The sequence below is a fragment of the Palaemon carinicauda genome, chromosome 41 (assembly GCF_036898095.1).
Source record: "Palaemon carinicauda isolate YSFRI2023 chromosome 41, ASM3689809v2, whole genome shotgun sequence".
NCBI classification, from domain to species: Eukaryota; Metazoa; Arthropoda; class Malacostraca; order Decapoda; family Palaemonidae; genus Palaemon; species Palaemon carinicauda.
The window spans coordinates 22387745-22405244 of record NC_090765.1 but is presented as its reverse complement, the minus strand read 5'-3'; the positions used below and the strand labels follow the sequence as shown (position 1 = coordinate 22405244).

Sequence of the window (17500 nt, the reverse complement as noted above, 5' to 3'; positions counted from 1 at the left end):
TATATATATATATATATATATATATATATATGTGTGTGTGTGTGTGTGTGTGTGTGTGTGTGTGTGTGTAGTCACTAGAAGGTTTTTCGTTTCGCATATGAGCAGTACAGCAGCAGAGGATGTCGCTCAATATCCTATAATCCTATTGACCGAACTCCTAAACCTCTCTCTTTTGGCGGACGACTCAAACAGGTCCGCCCCAGAAGACTAGTACAATGTGCCATGTTTAAGTAAAAGGTGAGCAAAGACAACAAATGTTTTAGTTTGATAGGTGTCTGCAAGTCATGTTTCAAGCAAGTTTATTGTTTGCTTTGTCTGCTGGGGTTTCGTTATCATCGCCCTTTGCCAAATGTTGAAGCTAACAGCATAATGGGTTTTGGTAGATGTCAGTAGTCCGACTTTTAAACTCTTAAGCACACCGTTCTTCGTCCCGTGTTACCTAATTAGGGGTTGATTTTGAACAATTTCTCTTTCTCTTGTCATATCCTGGTCTTCATCTACTAAACATTTCCTTGATCTTACGTAATTCCTGGTTTTTCTTGCTAGGGAAATTATGAATATACATAATTTTGTACATGAGTTATTTAATTCTTATGAAATTAAAGAAGCTTTTCCAGATGCAACTATAAAACGTAGCCCACTGTCATTTTAAATGCATTTCTGGTCACCCTCTTTCATAACCCTCTACTAAGATTACTAGAAAGCAAATATTAGTATTTAAATATTATAAATTAATAAAAAAAAATGGAATGCCTTAAGGTAGGCTAGTTTCAGAAACATTGGCCGTCAAGTCTAAGAAGTAGTCTTTAGTTCAGAAGCCATGCTTTTTTGCTACAGGAATCTTCATTTTACGCAGGAAGTATGCAGTCTCCAATATCCAATGCAACGTCAAGTTTTCTATTTCTAACAGATGCCGTACATTACAGATAGCTATAATTAACTGATTAAATTAATAGTATAACTTTAAGCAGGTGTATTGAATAATACGTCTTGCAACTCAATTACTGAATAATACAGTATATTCGGTTCCTATATTTTTTATCCCACCGGTAAATGGCGGCTTGCTCGAAACCGTGTTAAGATATTTGTAGGTGTTACCGTATGTTTTAGATTTTACCTGTGGAAATCAAGTTGTGTTTGAATATGTGAAGTGATGAATATGTAGAGGGGAAGATAAAAAAAAAACGTACTACAGTGCTTTTAAAAAATAAAACAAAATGTTCCTCCAACTTCGTTTTGTTTACATGCACAAGTGGCCTAATCAAGGCGGCCATATCTGCCCATAGATGGACGTGAGGTTATCAAGAAAGGTCACGTAAGTGTGGGAACTTTTAATTTTTATTGTTGAACCTTAGGCTATTGAGTACATGGGTACTTGTCATAGATGAGGAAGAGGCTGTCCAGCCGCTGTCAACTTTTATTCATAGTGCAACGATAGGACGAATTTTATGGAGTAAATTAAATCAGTTCGAATCGTGATGAATGATAAGATGTACATTTGCCCCCCCCCCTCTATATGAGTGCTAATTCTGTTAGGTAGTTGAAGGACCATTTCTTTTTTAAAGTCGTTTCTATTATTTCACTTGGTAGCCTACAGAAAAGAGTATTATTATTGTACGATACTATTTTAAGCTATAGACTCTTCCCTTTACGTCAAAGTTTTACAACCTTTATTCCAATGGTTTTCGTTGTCCTACACCATTTACTCCAATGTTTTACGTAATAGACTACACCCTTTACTCCACATTTGGAATTATGGTAAGAACATAATACGTGAAAATGTATCTAGACTTGCATCATGGAAGTACTGAATGATACTACTATAACCTAACCTAACACAGCGTTCTACTTACCTCCAACAAACCTTTGGTCTCCCTTTCATTGTTCATTGTTTCAGATGTTTGTAATCATTTAGCCATAACTAGAAAATTGCTTGCTTGTGTTCATTTGCCTTTTGGAATTTGATGAATATTGATTTCATGTCTTGTTTCCTGAAATATCATGATTTAATGAAAGAAATGACAGAACATTATTCTTCGTATGTGATGTTCATAAACCGTATTTTCCTGCCTGAAGGTAAATAGAATTTTACGTTATAATGTGTTTCATAGATATTTTTCTAAAGCACAGGACTTTGTCTTCGTATATTATTTATTTTCCTGATGTTTCCGAATGTCGTTCTAAAGGACGTATTTAAAGATCTTAGAGTTTTTAATTTTTTTTTCTTGGTGTATAAACTTTTTTGGGGGATTGATGTTGCTTTGACAATGTAATATGAATGAAACTAAGGACGTTTTCTTGGACTGCTTGGCCAGAAGGCTTATTTTGATGTATTTTATTCACCAAACACAACATGTGCTGTAGTGGTTGTGCGTGATTAATTTTTAACGTTCGATTTGCGTTTGATAGGTTCGATAGCGTATGCAATTGCGCTTTTTTTTTTTTTCTCCGGAAATCTACGAAGCATGTAACATAAGGATTCCCACCGGTGATATAGGCCTATGTCATGTGCCGTCCTATGTTATTTTTGTTTCTCTAAAAGCTATTATGTAGTTGGATATTATTACCATGTCACTTGGCAGTAAATAAGCAACTTACTAATGTTTTTCGAAATTGCCAAACGCATGAGGTGCTTTAGAAAACTAATTTCAATTGTAAGTCTAATAATAAGTTACCGTGAGGAGATATCCTTCAAAAACAGAAAAATATCCAATAGATCACAGCTGTCTAAAAACCTTAGATTACATTTTTTTTACTAAAGAAAATGAAAAACTATAAGGAAAACGAGTGGTAGCGGTCATGACAGTTACATTAAAATGGATTTGCATACAAGTATTTAATTTTTTTTCTTTTTTTTTTTGAGGTCTGATATTTTTAGTATTATGGTAAAGTTATCTAGTGACCCCCTCATGATTTTCTTGAACAAAATATCGCCACCACGTTGTAAATTTTGCGAAATTATGTTTTATTATGTTTAGAATAGGCCTTTATCCATAATTATTTTTTTCTTTTTCATTTGTCTCCGCTTAAAAACATTAAAGATTAAGTAAGCGTCACTTACAAGAAGTTCTACCGATATCACTGTAACTAAAATTAGCAACTTTTGAATTCAATTTTAACCCAAATGACATGCGCTAACTCACTGAAAACATTTATTGCCTACAAGCTTTGGTGGAAATTCACAATTATTGTATTTTTTGTGACTCAATCTCCTATGTGCATTAGGGGTGAGACATTGGGAGGTATTCATATAAATGAAGGATATCCTTGGAAGCATAAGGTAGAAGGACAAGGTAATTCTCTGAAGCAAAAGGTAGAAGTATAAGCAAATCTTTCTTTCCATATTCATAATGATTACCTTTTACTTGCGAGGATATCCTCCAAGCAGAAGTAAAAGTTTGACTCGTGTTTCGGGAGCGCTTAGTTACATGTTGGAACTTGTAAGATTTCATTTGTGCTGTCATACTAAGAAAGAGTTTAGTATTTATGATACGTATTTAATGCCCTGTTTTTACTTGTATTTAATTAAGTTTACGCATCAGAAAGAACACGCACGCCGCCACGCCTTCCCCAAAGCCTCGCTGGCGATATCTATCCCACACCCCTTGCATTAGAAGTTCTTTGGCCTCTTTTTAGCTCCCACACCCCTTGCATTAGAAGTTCTTTGGCCTCTTTTTAGCTCCCACACCCCTTGCATTAGAAGTTCTTTGGCCTCTTTTTAGCTCCCACACCCCTTGCATTAGAAGTTCTTTGCCCTCTTTTTAGCTCCCACACCCCTTGCATTAGAAGTTCTTTGGCCAGCTCCCACACCCCTTGCATTAGAAGTTCTTTGACCTCTTTTTAGCTCCCCCACCCCTTGCATTAGAAGTTCTTTGGCCTCTTTTTAGCTCCCACACCCCTTGCATTAGAAGTTCTTTGGCCTCTTTTTAGCTCCCACACCCCTTGCATTAGAAGTTCTTTGGCCTCTTTTTAGCTCCCACACCCCTTGCATTAGAAGTTCTTTGGCCTCTTTTTAGCTCCCACACCCCTTGCATTAGAAGTTCTTTGGCCTCTTTTTAGCTCCCACACCCCTTGCATTAGAAGTTCTTTGACCTCTTTTTAGCTCCCCCGCCCCTTGCATTAGAAGTTCTTTGACCTCTTTTTAGCTCCCACACTCCTTGCATTAGAAGTTCTTTGGCCTCTTTTTAGCTCCCACACCCCTTGCATTAGAAGTTCTTTGACCTCTTTTTAGCTCCCCCGCCCCTTGCATTAGAAGTTCTTTGACCTCTTTTTAGCTCCCACACCCCTTGCATTAGAAGTTCTTTGACCTCTTTTTAGCTCCCCCACCCATTACATTAGAAGTTCTTTGACCTCTTTTTAGCTCCCACACCCCTTGCATTAGAAGTTCTTTGACCTCTTTTTAGCTCCCACACCCCTTGCATTAGAAGTTCTTTGGCCTCTTTTTAGCTCCCACACCCCTTGCATTAGAAGTTCTTTGACCTCTTTTTAGCTCCCCCGCCCCTTGCATTAGAAGTTCTTTGACCTCTTTTTAGCTCCCACACCCCTTGCATTAGAAGTTCTTTGCCCTCTTTTTAGCTCCCACACCCCTTGCATTAGAAGTTCTTTGACCTCTTTTTAGCTCCCCCGCCCCTTGCATTAGAAGTTCTTTGACCTCTTTTTAGCTCCCACACCCCTTGCATTAGAAGTTCTTTGCCCTCTTTTTAGCTCCCACACCCCTTGCATTAGAAGTTCTTTGACCTCTTTTTAGCTCCCCCGCCCCTTGCATTAGAAGTTCTTTGACTTCTTTTTAGCTCCCACACCCCTTGCATTAGAAGTTCTTTGCCCTCTTTTTAGCTCCCACACCCCTTGCATTAGAAGTTCGTTGACCTCTTTTTAGCTCCCACACCCCTTGCATTAGAAGTTCGTTGACCTCTTTTTAGCTCCCACACACCTTGCATTAGAAGTTCTTTGACCTCTTTTTAGCTCCCCCGCCCCTTTCATTAGAAGTTCTTTGACCTCTTTTTAGCTCCCCCGCCCCTTGCATTAGAAGTTCTTTGACCTCTTTTTAGCTCCCACACCCCTTGCATTAGAAGTTCTTTGCCCTCTTTTTAGCTCCCACACCCCTTGCATTAGAAGTTCTTTGCCCTCTTTTTAGCTCCCACACCCCTTGCATTAGAAGTTCTTTGACCTCTTTTTAGCTCCCCCCCCCCCCCTTGCATTAGAAGATCTTTGACCTCTTTTTAGCTCCCACACCCCTTGCATTAGAAGTTCTTTGGCCTCTTTTTAGCTCCCACACCCCTTGCATTAGAAGTTCTTTGATCTCTTTTTAGCTCCCACACCCCTTGCATTAGAAGTTCTTTGACCTCTTTTTAGCTCCCACACCCCTTGCATTAGAAGTTCTTTGCCCTCTTTTTAGCTCCCACACCCCTTGCATTAGAAGTTCTTTGACCTCTTTTTAGCTCCCCCGCCCCTTGCATTAGAAGTTCTTTGACCTCTTTTTAGCTCCCACACCCCTTGCATTTGAAGTTCTTTGCCCTCTTTTTAGCTCCCACACCCCTTGCATTAGAAGTTCTTTGCCCTCTTTTTAGCTCCCACACCCCTTGCATTAGAAGTTCTTTGACCTCTTTTTAGCTCCCACACCCCTTGCATTAGAAGTTCTTTGCCCTCTTTTTAGCTCCCACACCCCTTGCATTAGAAGTTCTTTGCCCTCTTTTTAGCTCCCACACCCCTTGCATTAGAAGTTCTTTGACCTCTTTTTAGCTCCCACACCCCTTGCATTAGAAGTTCTTTGCCCTCTTTTTAGCTCCCACACCCCTTGCATTAGAAGTTCTTTGCCCTCTTTTTAGCTCCCACACCCCTTGCATTAGAAGTTCTTTGACCTCTTTTTAGCTCCCACACCCCTTGCATTAGAAGTATTTTGACCTCTTTTTAGCTCCCCCGCCCCTTGCATTAGAAGTTCTTTGACCTCTTTTTAGCTCCCACACCCCTTGCATTAGAAGTTCTTTGCCCTCTTTTTAGCTCCCACACCCCTTGCATTAGAAGTTCTTTGCCCTCTTTTTAGCTCCCCCGCCCCTTGCATTAGAAGTTCTTTGACCTCTTTTTAGCTCCCACACCCCTTGCATTAGAAGTTCTTTGCCCTCTTTTTAGCTCCCACACCCCTTGCATTAGAAGTTCTTTGCCCTCTTTTTAGCTCCCACACCCCTTGCATTAGAAGTTCTTTGACCTCTTTTTAGCTCCCACACCCCTTGCATTAGAAGTTCTTTGTCCTCTTTTTAGCTCCCACACCCCTTGCATTAGAAGTTTTTTTTACCTCTTTTTAGCTCCCACACACCTTGCTTTAGAAGTTCTTTGACCTCTTTTTAGCTTCCCCACCCCTTGCATTAGAAGATCTTTGACCTCTTTTTAGCTCCCACACCCCTTGCATTAGAAGTTCTTTGACCTCTTTTTAGCTTCCCAACCCCTTGCATTAGAAGATCTTTGACCTCTTTTTAGCTCCCACACCCCTTGCATTAGAAGTTCGTTAACCTCTTTTTAGCTCCCACACCCCTTGCATTAGAAGTTCTTTGACCTCTTTTTAGCTCCCACACACCTTGCATTAGAAGTTCTTTGACCTCTTTTTATCTCGCACACCCCTTGCATTAGAAGTTCTTTGACCTCTTTTTAGCTCCCACACCTCTAGCATTAGAAGTTCTTTGACCTCTTTTTAGCTCCCACACCTCTAGCATTAGAAGTTCTTTGACTTCTTTTTAGCTCCCACACCTTTAGCATTAGAAGTTCTTTGACTTCCTTTTAGCTCCCACACCCCTTGCATTAGAAGTTCTTTGAACTCTTTTTAGCTCCCCCACCCCTTGCATTAGAAGTTCTTTGACCTCTTTTTAGCTCCCACACCCCTTGCATTAGAAGTTCTTTGACCTCTTTTTAGCTCCCCCACCCATTACATTAGAAGTTCTTTGACCTCTTTTTAGCTCCCCCACCCCTTGCATTAGAAGTTCTTTGACCTCTTTTTAGCTCCCACACCCCTTGCATTAGAAGTTCTTTGATCTCTTTTTAGATCCCACACTCCTTGTATTAGAAGTTCTTTGACCTCTTTTTAGTTCCCACACCCCTTGCAGCAGTTTTTTTTTACCTCTTTTTAGCTCCCACACCTGTAGCATTAGAAGTTCTTTGACCTCTTTTTAGCTCCCACACCTCTAACATTAGAAGTTCTTTGACTTCTTTTTAGCTCCCACACCTCTAGTATTAGAAGTTCTTTGACCTCTTTTTAGCTCCCACACCTCTAGCATTAGAAGTTCTTTGACCTCTTTTTAGTTCCCACACCTCTAACATTAGAAGGTCTTTGACCTCTCTCTGTAGCTCCCACACTTCTAGCATTAGAAGATCTTTGACATATATTTCTAGGTTCCAAACTTTTAGCATTAGAAGATCTTTGACATATATTTCTAGGTTCCAAACTTTTAGCATTAGAGGGTCTTCGATCTATATTTTTAGGTGCCTTACTTCTAGCATTAGAGGCTCTCTATTTTTAGGTGTCTTACATCTTTCATCTTTTCTCTCCTGTCTTTTAGTTTTCAAGATCTTCTTTCATTAGATTCTGTCTCTTTTGAGATTTCATTGTCTCTTTTCCTTAGTTCGTCAGTGTCCTTCTAGATTTCAAGAGATTTCAGTGCCGCGAGTCCTCACTTCGTCAGATTTCTTAGGGAAATCGAAGGCATTTATTCTTTACCTATCTGGGCAATGAGTAAAGAGATGAATACTATCGATTTCTCCGCATACACTATCAGGCCAAAGTAAATGACGAGCAACATAATACCAATGTCGTCTGGATATATCCTTACTTCAATGGCGAATTTTGGGACAATCCTGTTGAAGAACTACATGTCATTCACCGTTCAGTTGAACCATTTTGCCTTCATCCTCATTCCCCGCAATCCGTTTTTCCACCGATACAAAGCCTCGTACTTTTTCCAAGAGTCTCCTATAATAAGACATCGTCGCAAAAGCCCAAGCAAAGGATTCTTCAAGGCGCATACATTATGATCTTCAAAGCTCAGCTGCCAACGGAAGATCCCGTGTCTTTCTATAGGTCGGGCGATATAAAACGAACGATTGGCAACTTCGGCAGCAACCAAAACCATCTTTAGTTGATGGTGTTCCGAAGACGTAACACACAATTCTTACCGTCAGCTTCCTATTCCGCCAGAACGCGATCTCTGTGAGTTAAGTGAAATCCTTCTCCCAGTCATCAACTCATTTCCTCTTACTCCTATTGACGCGCAATTCCTTGGTTAGATTTCGTCAGCTACATACAGATCATGTGAGGTGTTTCAGGCTACGTTTGAAAAAATGAAGATCAGGTCTTCAGAAGTCATTTGAAGCTGGGGAGGAGTCGTTCAGGACTACTCCTGGAAATTTCAGTTCCGGAGTCATTCAGAAATCCATGGTAAGTATACGGCTATGTCCTTTGAAGACTTTTGGAAATTCGGGAAAGTTTTCTTCCGAAACCGTTCTAAGATTCCGTTCTGGAGGCATTCAGAATTCCATGCTAAGTCTATGGCTATTTCTTCTGAAGCCATTTGGAAATCCGGGAAAGTTTTCTTCCGAAACCGTTCTGAGATTTGGTTCTGGAGGCATTCAGAATTCCATGCTAAGTCTATGGCTATTTCTTCTGAAGCCATTTGGAAATCCGAGAAGATTTTCTTTCGAATTCGTTTAGGCCTCGCGAAAAATTCCATTCTTGTTTTATAACAACAAAACAACAACAATAATAATAATGATAATGAAATGATAATAATAATAATAATAAAGCAAACCGAATTGAAATACTTGGTTTCAGCTAAATTATTTTAGGTTTGGGATTTAGAACAATATTTCTGGTACGAATCGATATATATATATATATATATATATATATATATATATATATATATAAATTATATATATATATATATATATATATATATATACACAAACATATATATAGTTTATATATGTGTATATACATGCATATATATAAGCTTTTGCAGTATATGAATATTCTGTGTATATATGTATATTTATACGATGTATATATACATATATATACACACATATATATATATACATACATATACATATATATGATATATACATACATATACATATAATATATATATATATATATATATATATATATATATATATATATATATATATACACATATACATACATATATATACACTATATTTATATATTCTATGAATACAGTATATTTGCATGTACTGTACACACACACGCGTATATATATATATATATATATATATATATATATATATATATATATATATATATATATATATATATATATATATATATATATATATATACTGTATATATATATATATGTATATATATACACATATACATACATACATACTGTACATACATACATACATCCCTAAATACAGCAGCCTTCGTATTCTCCCAACTGTTTATACATGCAAAAGCAAATGTAAAATGCATATCACCAAGTTATGGCTTAACCTTGATATTTCATCGAGATTCCAGGTGTGGACAAGATATCTGTCCGCAAGCCACTGTACATTTTGTTCTTCAACGCGGAATAACATCTTGAAATCACGATCAAGTGTGGGTAAACGGGGCATGTATTGTTTAACATGCCTCACATCCACAAAATTTGCCATCGTGCTGAGAATCGGACAGAACAATCTTTCTCTTCGAACTGCAGTCTGCTACTGACCAGACTCAGCTTTTTCGAAGCATATGCTCTTTATATGAAGTAAAGGGTCTTCTTTATGTATAACCATTTACTTTTATGTGGTTATAAGGATATGCTTTTGCTCTAAAAGTAGAAGTTTTTGCTTGAAATGTTTATGAATACAAGTAGAAGGATTTCCTTCATATTTTGCAAGTATAAGCATATCCTTTTCTTTATGAATACCGCCCATTATTTGCGATTTAACTAATAATTTTTATTATCAAATCTCAATATGTGCATTGTGCTATCAACATATGTAGGTATATTAATCGGTAATATATATTTTTATGATTTTATGGTATTGATAATCATGTCATGCTGAATATATTGTTATTGTGCAATCTAGTATTTCTATATGGTCTTAAGGAGTTGGTTCTTTGCTATCTTGTTAATTATTATTACTAAAGGGGTGCAGATGTTACCGGCTCAATGAGTCAAGCTTGACTCCTAGGCCTACTCGATAACAAAGTTCTCGAGTAGGCCTACAACGCATATGCAGTATGTGTATGTGTATATATATATATATATATATATATATATATATATATATATATATGTATGTGTATATATATATATATATATATATATATATATATATATATATATATATATATATATATGTATATATATTATATATTATATATATATATATGTATATATATATTATATATATATGTATATATACATATATATATATATATATTTATATATATATATATATATATATATATATATATATATATATATATATATTTATATCTATGTGTGTGTGCGTGTGTCAGTATATGTATAATCTTAAACCTATCACCATACAATTTAATGTAGATACGTCCTGAGCACACAGAGGTGCTAATGGGTACGGTTTTACCACCAACGTACCCTTGATATTTATTTATTTGGTTGCATGATTATGAAATGAATTCTAGACCGTATGTGGTAAATGACACTTGTCAAAGACCGTGTAAACTTTATTTAAGTGAGGGTCCACAGTTCTGTTGTCAAGACTTGGTATACATCCTCCTAGGTATACATAGATAATCATCACTGCTACGAGGTAACGTTACAAATTGTTATGTTGCAATACGATCTTATAAAAAACATAAGACCTCAATCTCTCTAATTATATTATTAGTCTGTTTACATTACTTAAAAAATACAATTAAATAAGAAACTACATACAAGAAATAAGATCACAGATTTTTTGTATATTACGGTCTCCTAATGGGTTGCCGGAGTGGCAGCTCGGGTGCCAGGGTTGGGTTGGGATCTTCGTAGGCTGGCGTTGGGTACGGGAGGCCAGTCGTGTGGCGATCGTCCCCGCCGTCGTGACTTCCGGTGGAGAAGCTGGCTGGCCTCACCTTGATTTCGGTGGCCTTGAGGGAGTAGTCCCCGAGCCATAGTTCCCAGATGATGCCTCTGTAGTAGTCGTTGTCCTCCGGGTTGATGTAATACTCGCCGTTCAGGTTGCTCTCGAAGCAGCTGAGGAAAAAAGTATTCAATTTAGTTTTTTCTTTTTCTTTCTTCCTTTCCTTTTTTGGTCTGATTTTCTCACATTTGTTAGCATTTTTAAATTTTATACGCTTTTTATTACATTATTTATATTGCAATAAGAAGTTTTACGTGATTCAATGTTTGTATGTATTGCGAATAAGTATTCAAATTGTTTATTACTTGTTCTAGTAAAAGATGAATTAAGGTTTAATAATAAGCAAAACTTACTTGATTAGGGAACCTTAATTTTCTAGCACAATTTGAAACGCGTTTCAAGTTTTATTCATTGTTAAAAAGAAATCAACTTGTTCATGACATTAAGATCTGAATAAATAAAAACATTTAGGCGATATTTTTATCAGCTTTGTTATAAGAAAGGGTTACATTACGTTGTGGCACATTTTAAAATTCGTTTACCATCTTCCTTGAAGGCTGGAAAAAACTTTGCATATTTCCTCTCTTTGTAACATTTTCTCTTAAAAGGCTACTAATCAAATAAGAAAAGGAACAATGAGATTTTATTTTTAATTACAACTAGGATATCATCCATAAAGTTATCAATAAATTTTTACTTGCTTAAACTCACTTCGCTGATACATTTCTTTCTGATTTACAGCTACCCATGAATTTCTTTATCTTTATTACATATAATGCTTTAACAAAATAGAATACTTGAAATGTTTAAGTATTAAAGTCAGGTTTAATGATTGGGGATTTGTAAATTCAACTTATTTTAGGTTGAAATGACAAAATGTTTTAATGGTGCCAGGTTTGCTATATAGCATAAATGATTTTTTAGGTCAACCTAAGTTTGTGTTTAGAGTGAGCAGGCATTATTTCCCGTAAAGCAGAGTTATCGAATTTCAGTAATTGTTCTTTTTTTTTTTTTTTGGGGGGGGGGGGCCGCTGGCCTATCACGTGACTTGGACTTTTAGCTTTTCCTTATGTATGAGTTAGTTAAAATATTATTGGTCATGAAGTTAGTTCATTGACCCTAGGTCATTTCCAGTTCCTTGATTGGGTTAATATGGTTTCCTTTTCCACTATACTGTTTATGTTCACAGTTCATTATCAAATTATGAATTTATTAAAGTTTAAGCCAATGTTGTTTATGTTTTTTATAAGGCTAGATAAGTTGCAATTACAGTGGCTAAAGCCAATTTATTTTAGGCTTCTTGAGTCGTCAAAATTCAATATAAAATTAGGAAATATAACCATGTTGGTTTCTTAGTAAATATATGCTACACCATTGAATGTTTTATCTACTGTTTTGAGTCTAAGGATTGAATAGGACGATATATATGTTAAAATCTTGTTCCTTTAAAGAGGCTTGTGTTGCCAGTTCAATATGAGAACTTACAATTTGTTCTGTTTATTTTCCTGGGCAATTTGGGTTGGAACCAAGATATATAAATTAATAAGAAATTTTTATAAAGAACCACAGTGAGTATAGGCATGTGATATTTGGCGTTCCTCAGGGTAATGTTCTTGGCCCATTACTTTTCATAATATAGAGGGTTGGCCAGGGCACCAGCCATCTGTTGAGATACTACCGCTAGAGTTATTGGGTCCTTTGACTGGCCAGACAATACTACATAGGATCCTTCTCTCTAGCTACGGTTCACTTTCCCTTTGCCTACACACACACCGAATAATCTGGGCCTATTCTTTAAAGATTCTCCTCTCTCCTCATACACCTGACAACACTTAGAGATTACCAAACTATTCTTCTTATTCCAAGGGGTTAACTGCAGCACTGTAATTGTCCAGTGGCTACTTTCCTCTTGGTTAGGGTAGAAGAGACTCTTTAGCTATGGTAAGCAGCTCTTCTAGGCGAAGGACACTCCAAATTCAAACCATTGTTCTCTAGTCTTGGGTAGTGCTATAGCCTATATACCATGGTCTTCCACTGTCTTGGGTTGGAGTTCTCTTGCTTGAGGGTACACTCAAGCACACTATTCTATCTCATTACTCTTACTCTTGTTTTTTTTTTTTTTAAGTTTTCATAGTTTTTATAGAAAATATTTATTTAAATGTTACAGTTCTTAAAATATTTAATTTTTCATTGTTTCCTTTCCACACTGGGCTATTTTCCCTGTTGGGGCCCCTGGGCTTATAGCATCTTGCTTTTCCATCTAGGGTTGTAGCTTAGCAAGTAATAATAATGCAGATGGCATGTAGTTTGGCTTAGAAAAGAAGCTCTTTGCATATGCAGATGATGCTACTCTTTTTGCATTAATTCCATATCCTGGATGTAAATCTGGAGTTGCTGAATCCTTTAATAGAGATCTAACTAAAATTAGTGCATGGAGTAAATTAAGGGGCATGAAACTGAATCCTAACAAACCTCAAAGTATGATTGTAAGTAGGTCAAGGACAGTGGTTCCTCAACATCCGGATCTCAACATTAATAATGCTTCTATAACTATGTATGACTCGTAAAGTTTTGGGTGTAATTCTTGATAGAAAATATACTTTTGAGAAACACATTCGATATCTCTTCTTCATTTGCACAAAAATTGGATTACTGAGAAAGTCTTTCAAGATTTTCAGTGATCAATCTATTCTGGAGAAGTGTTTTAATTCTTCCATTCGGCCTTCTTTAGAGTATTGTTCTCCTGTCTGGTTGTCAGCTGCGGATTCTCGTCTTAATTTGTTGAACAGGAACTTACGGTCTATTAAATTTCTTATTCCTGATCTAGATATTAATCTCTGGCACCGACGTTCAATTAGTTCATTATACATGTTACATAAAATTTTTCATAATTCTGACCATCCTTTGCATTCAGATCTTCCCGGACAGTACCATCCTTTTTGTAATACTAGGCATGTTGTTAATCCTAATAGTCATACCTTCTCCATCATAAGGCTTAGTACTATGCAGTATTCTAGAAGATTTAATCCAGCAGTGACCAAGTTGTTGCTTGATTATCCTAATCAAATAGTTGAATCGGTGCAACTTCAAAAGTTTAAACTTGCAGCGAATGTTTTTATGTTGAACAGGCTGACATGAATCGCTTTCTATAGTTTATGTATGAAAGATCTATTTTGATATTGTTACTGCTCTTAAAATATTCTATTTTAAATGAGGATTATTTCTTTTGTAGTTTTTTATTTCCTTTCCTCACTGGAAGTTTTCTCTGTGAGAGCCCTTGGGCTTATAGCATCCTGCTTTTCCAACTTGGGTTTTAGCTTAGCTAATATTAATAATAATGATAGTGTGGAACTATACCATAGAAACTATACTATGTATAGTCTTCTTCACCTTGAATGTCCACATTTGATGCGATTTTATATTATATAACAAACCACCTGTCAACCAGTATAATTATATTGTAAATCATCATGATAAGCTTCATTGAACTTTGAAGACTCATCTCCTTTGGGTTGTTTCTTTCTGAATCCGCATCTTGAATTTGTGCAATCAAATTTAGGAATATGGTTTTATATTCTATTGCTTCCAGAGAGGGGTAGTGTCACTGGTGTCTCTTCCATGTTTCACCGTGTGCGTTAGTAAAGGTCTCTGAAGCTTCCCTTGACTTCTAGCTTCACTCACATGTTTGAATTCTATTTGACCTTCGTTTATGCTCTCTTTTAAAGGTTTAAAGGCCGCCCATGAATGGCAGAGACAGGGTACAGTGACTTTGCACTAGTAATCAGAAGAATGGCATAGAGCCTGACCATATATACATATGATCAGCATCCAAGCCTCCTCTCCACCCAAGCTAGGACCAAGGAGGGCCAGGCAATGGCTGCTGATGACTCAGAGGGTAGACCTATAAGCTCCCCTAACCCCCCCCCCCCCCATCTCCTTAGCTCACAAGGATGGTGAGGTTACAGCGAGTTTGAGCGGGACTCGAACCCCAGTCTGTCTATCACCAGTCAGGGACGTTACCACATATGCCACCACAACCCTAAATCAAATCGGTTTGGTATTGATTTTTGAAATTGTACAGAACCAGTTAACCTTCATCGAATTAATCAACCTTTCTCAACTCTTCCCTTTTCTCATTTACCAAATTCTTTTCCGTCCTGTAATGACTTACAACCCAGTGAATGAAGTCAGCATGTTTGGTTATGCTGTGGTTTGCCGAATTGGTATGATGAGATTTAGCAGTCTTCAGTATAAGAATGAAAAGTTAGATGTCAATTGTTGATGATTTTTTTTTTTTAATGAGTTGTTGCATCTTGTGTTTAGGTTTTGATATTTCGCACAGTGCGCAAGTCCATAATGTCTGAAGCATTTTTCGGGAAGGATATTCAAGGAATGGTACTATTTTATATATGTATATATATATATATATATATATATATATATATATATATATATAGAGAGAGAGAGAGAGAGAGAGAGAGAGAGAGAGAGAGAGAGAGAGAGAGAGAGAGAGAGAGAGAGAGAGAGAGATAATTATATATATATATATATAGAGAGAGAGAGAGAGAGAGAGAGAGAGAGAGAGAGAGAGAGAGAGAGAGAGAGAGAGAGAGAGAGAGAGAATTTCAAATATTAATATTGCTCTAAATGCTTACCTATAGAACCACCACCCTCCACCATAGGCTGGGGCGCAGGGGCAACATTCAGGGGCTTCGTCATTATCCCTGTCGAAGGTGGAGAAGAGATAGCCGTTGTGGGCTGAGAAGCTGTCTGAGGCATTGCCCTTGTACCCGAAAACGTTCAGTTTGTAGTTGTCATCTTCGTTGCCAATGCTGTAAATAGAATGAATATTATAGGTGTTTATTTTCTTCCTGTCTTAGAATAAATGACAGATAGTAGCCGTCTACTTTTTGTTATTACAGGAAATTGATGAATATTTATACTTTCATGGACATAACGTTCTTTCTATTTACGTATAAAATTATTTTTACTCGAAAGGGCATTTTTTTTCTTTTTTTTTTTTTTTGCCCTTTCATAATGTTCCTGTACTCTAGATGTTATATAATATGTATAATATAGCCTTTCATTTTAATTTATAACCATTTGCTATTCGTGGTGGTAGCTGCTGAAATACAAGTAAACTACCTTTTAAATATTTATACCAGAACCACATCACCAGTTAGTTTGGTCCTCCCTGTTATATGTGTCTAACACTCATCTTTCGCACAAAATGTAGGTGAATTATTCATTATCAACATCATCTACGCCCATTGGCGCAAAGGGCCTCGATTAGATTTCGCCAGTCGTCTCTCTTGTGCTTTTAATTCAATACTTCTCCATTCATCATCTCCCTCTTCATGCTTCATACTCCCCAGCCACGTAGGCCTGAGTCTTCCAACTCTTCTAGTGCCTTGTGGATCCCAGTTGAAAGTTTGAACTAATCTCTCTTGGGGAGGGCGAAGAGCATGCCTAAAGTCTTAACAAATACTGGCTGAGCTGTTGAGATACAATATTTAATTTATCGTAGGGAAAAGAAAATGTTATTGTTAAATGAGAACTTACCTGAAGCTGAGATATTCTGCATAAGCGTAGTTCCCCTTGAAGTCCCAAAGATCGAACCGGATAGTCATGTCCTGGTCATGGACCAGTCTTGGAAAAGAAAAAGACGGTGTTATATTTAGTAACTTACTTGAGACCCTTTTAACTGATTATTAGCCAGCTCTTTTTCTATTTCTTTTATTGTTGCATGGATTGGCTCCATCGTCCTATTCTGGCATAATTTTCTTCACATTATGAAGGTCTACTTTTAGAACAAAAGACATTAAAGCTTAAATGGCATAGATGAAAAGCAGTTGCCTGGCTGGATTTGAGGGGCATCTTAGACTAGAAATTAGGTAAGGGACTAAGGGAAGTGTGGAAGACAAAAATTAAGGGGAAACTGATAGACATTTTGATGACGAATTTAAGACTCCATTTTTTAGCTTTTAGAGACATACAGGGTATTCTGCATTACCCTCTTGAATAAGGCATAAGAGATAAATCTCTGCTTAATAACATACAATGTATCCACATATCAATTTTCCATGTGAGAACTTTAACCTGTGGGTAATAGACTACAATTAGAAGTAGCCTCGCCCGGCCCTGGGCCATCTTTATTTACCACTTTCTCCTATATAGGCTAGAGTACTAGGGGTTCCCAACCTTTTTATTCTTCTGTTCCCCTTGGGCATGTTAATAGATTCCTGTGTACCCCTAAAATTTAGGGTGAAAACGAGAAACAATGAAATGAAGTTATAATACTGTATGATTTTATTATTCAATTTCATTGCAAATTACCTGTGTTGCACAATAGTGCCTATTCTTTCTGAGCCAATGTACCCCCTGAAGAGTAAACATGTAC

At 36.8% G+C, this 17500-nt stretch overlaps 1 protein-coding gene across 7 annotated transcripts in view; it reads right to left on the bottom strand.

Moving 5' to 3' along the window:
• Positions 1 to 10695: 10695 nt before the first annotated feature.
• Positions 10696 to 17500, bottom strand: part of LOC137632320 (uncharacterized) — a 243832-nt gene continuing 237027 nt past the window's right edge. For all 7 annotated transcript variants that reach the window (XM_068364241.1, XM_068364236.1, XM_068364237.1 and 4 more), the window contains 3 exons: positions 16663 to 16749; positions 15756 to 15932; positions 10696 to 11213 (listed from right to left, as the gene is read on the bottom strand). In XM_068364241.1, coding sequence (XP_068220342.1) covers positions 10943 to 11213; positions 15756 to 15932; positions 16663 to 16749 — 535 coding nt within the window. In that variant the 3' untranslated portion in view covers positions 10696 to 10942. The remainder of the gene's footprint in view (positions 11214 to 15755; positions 15933 to 16662; positions 16750 to 17500) is intronic.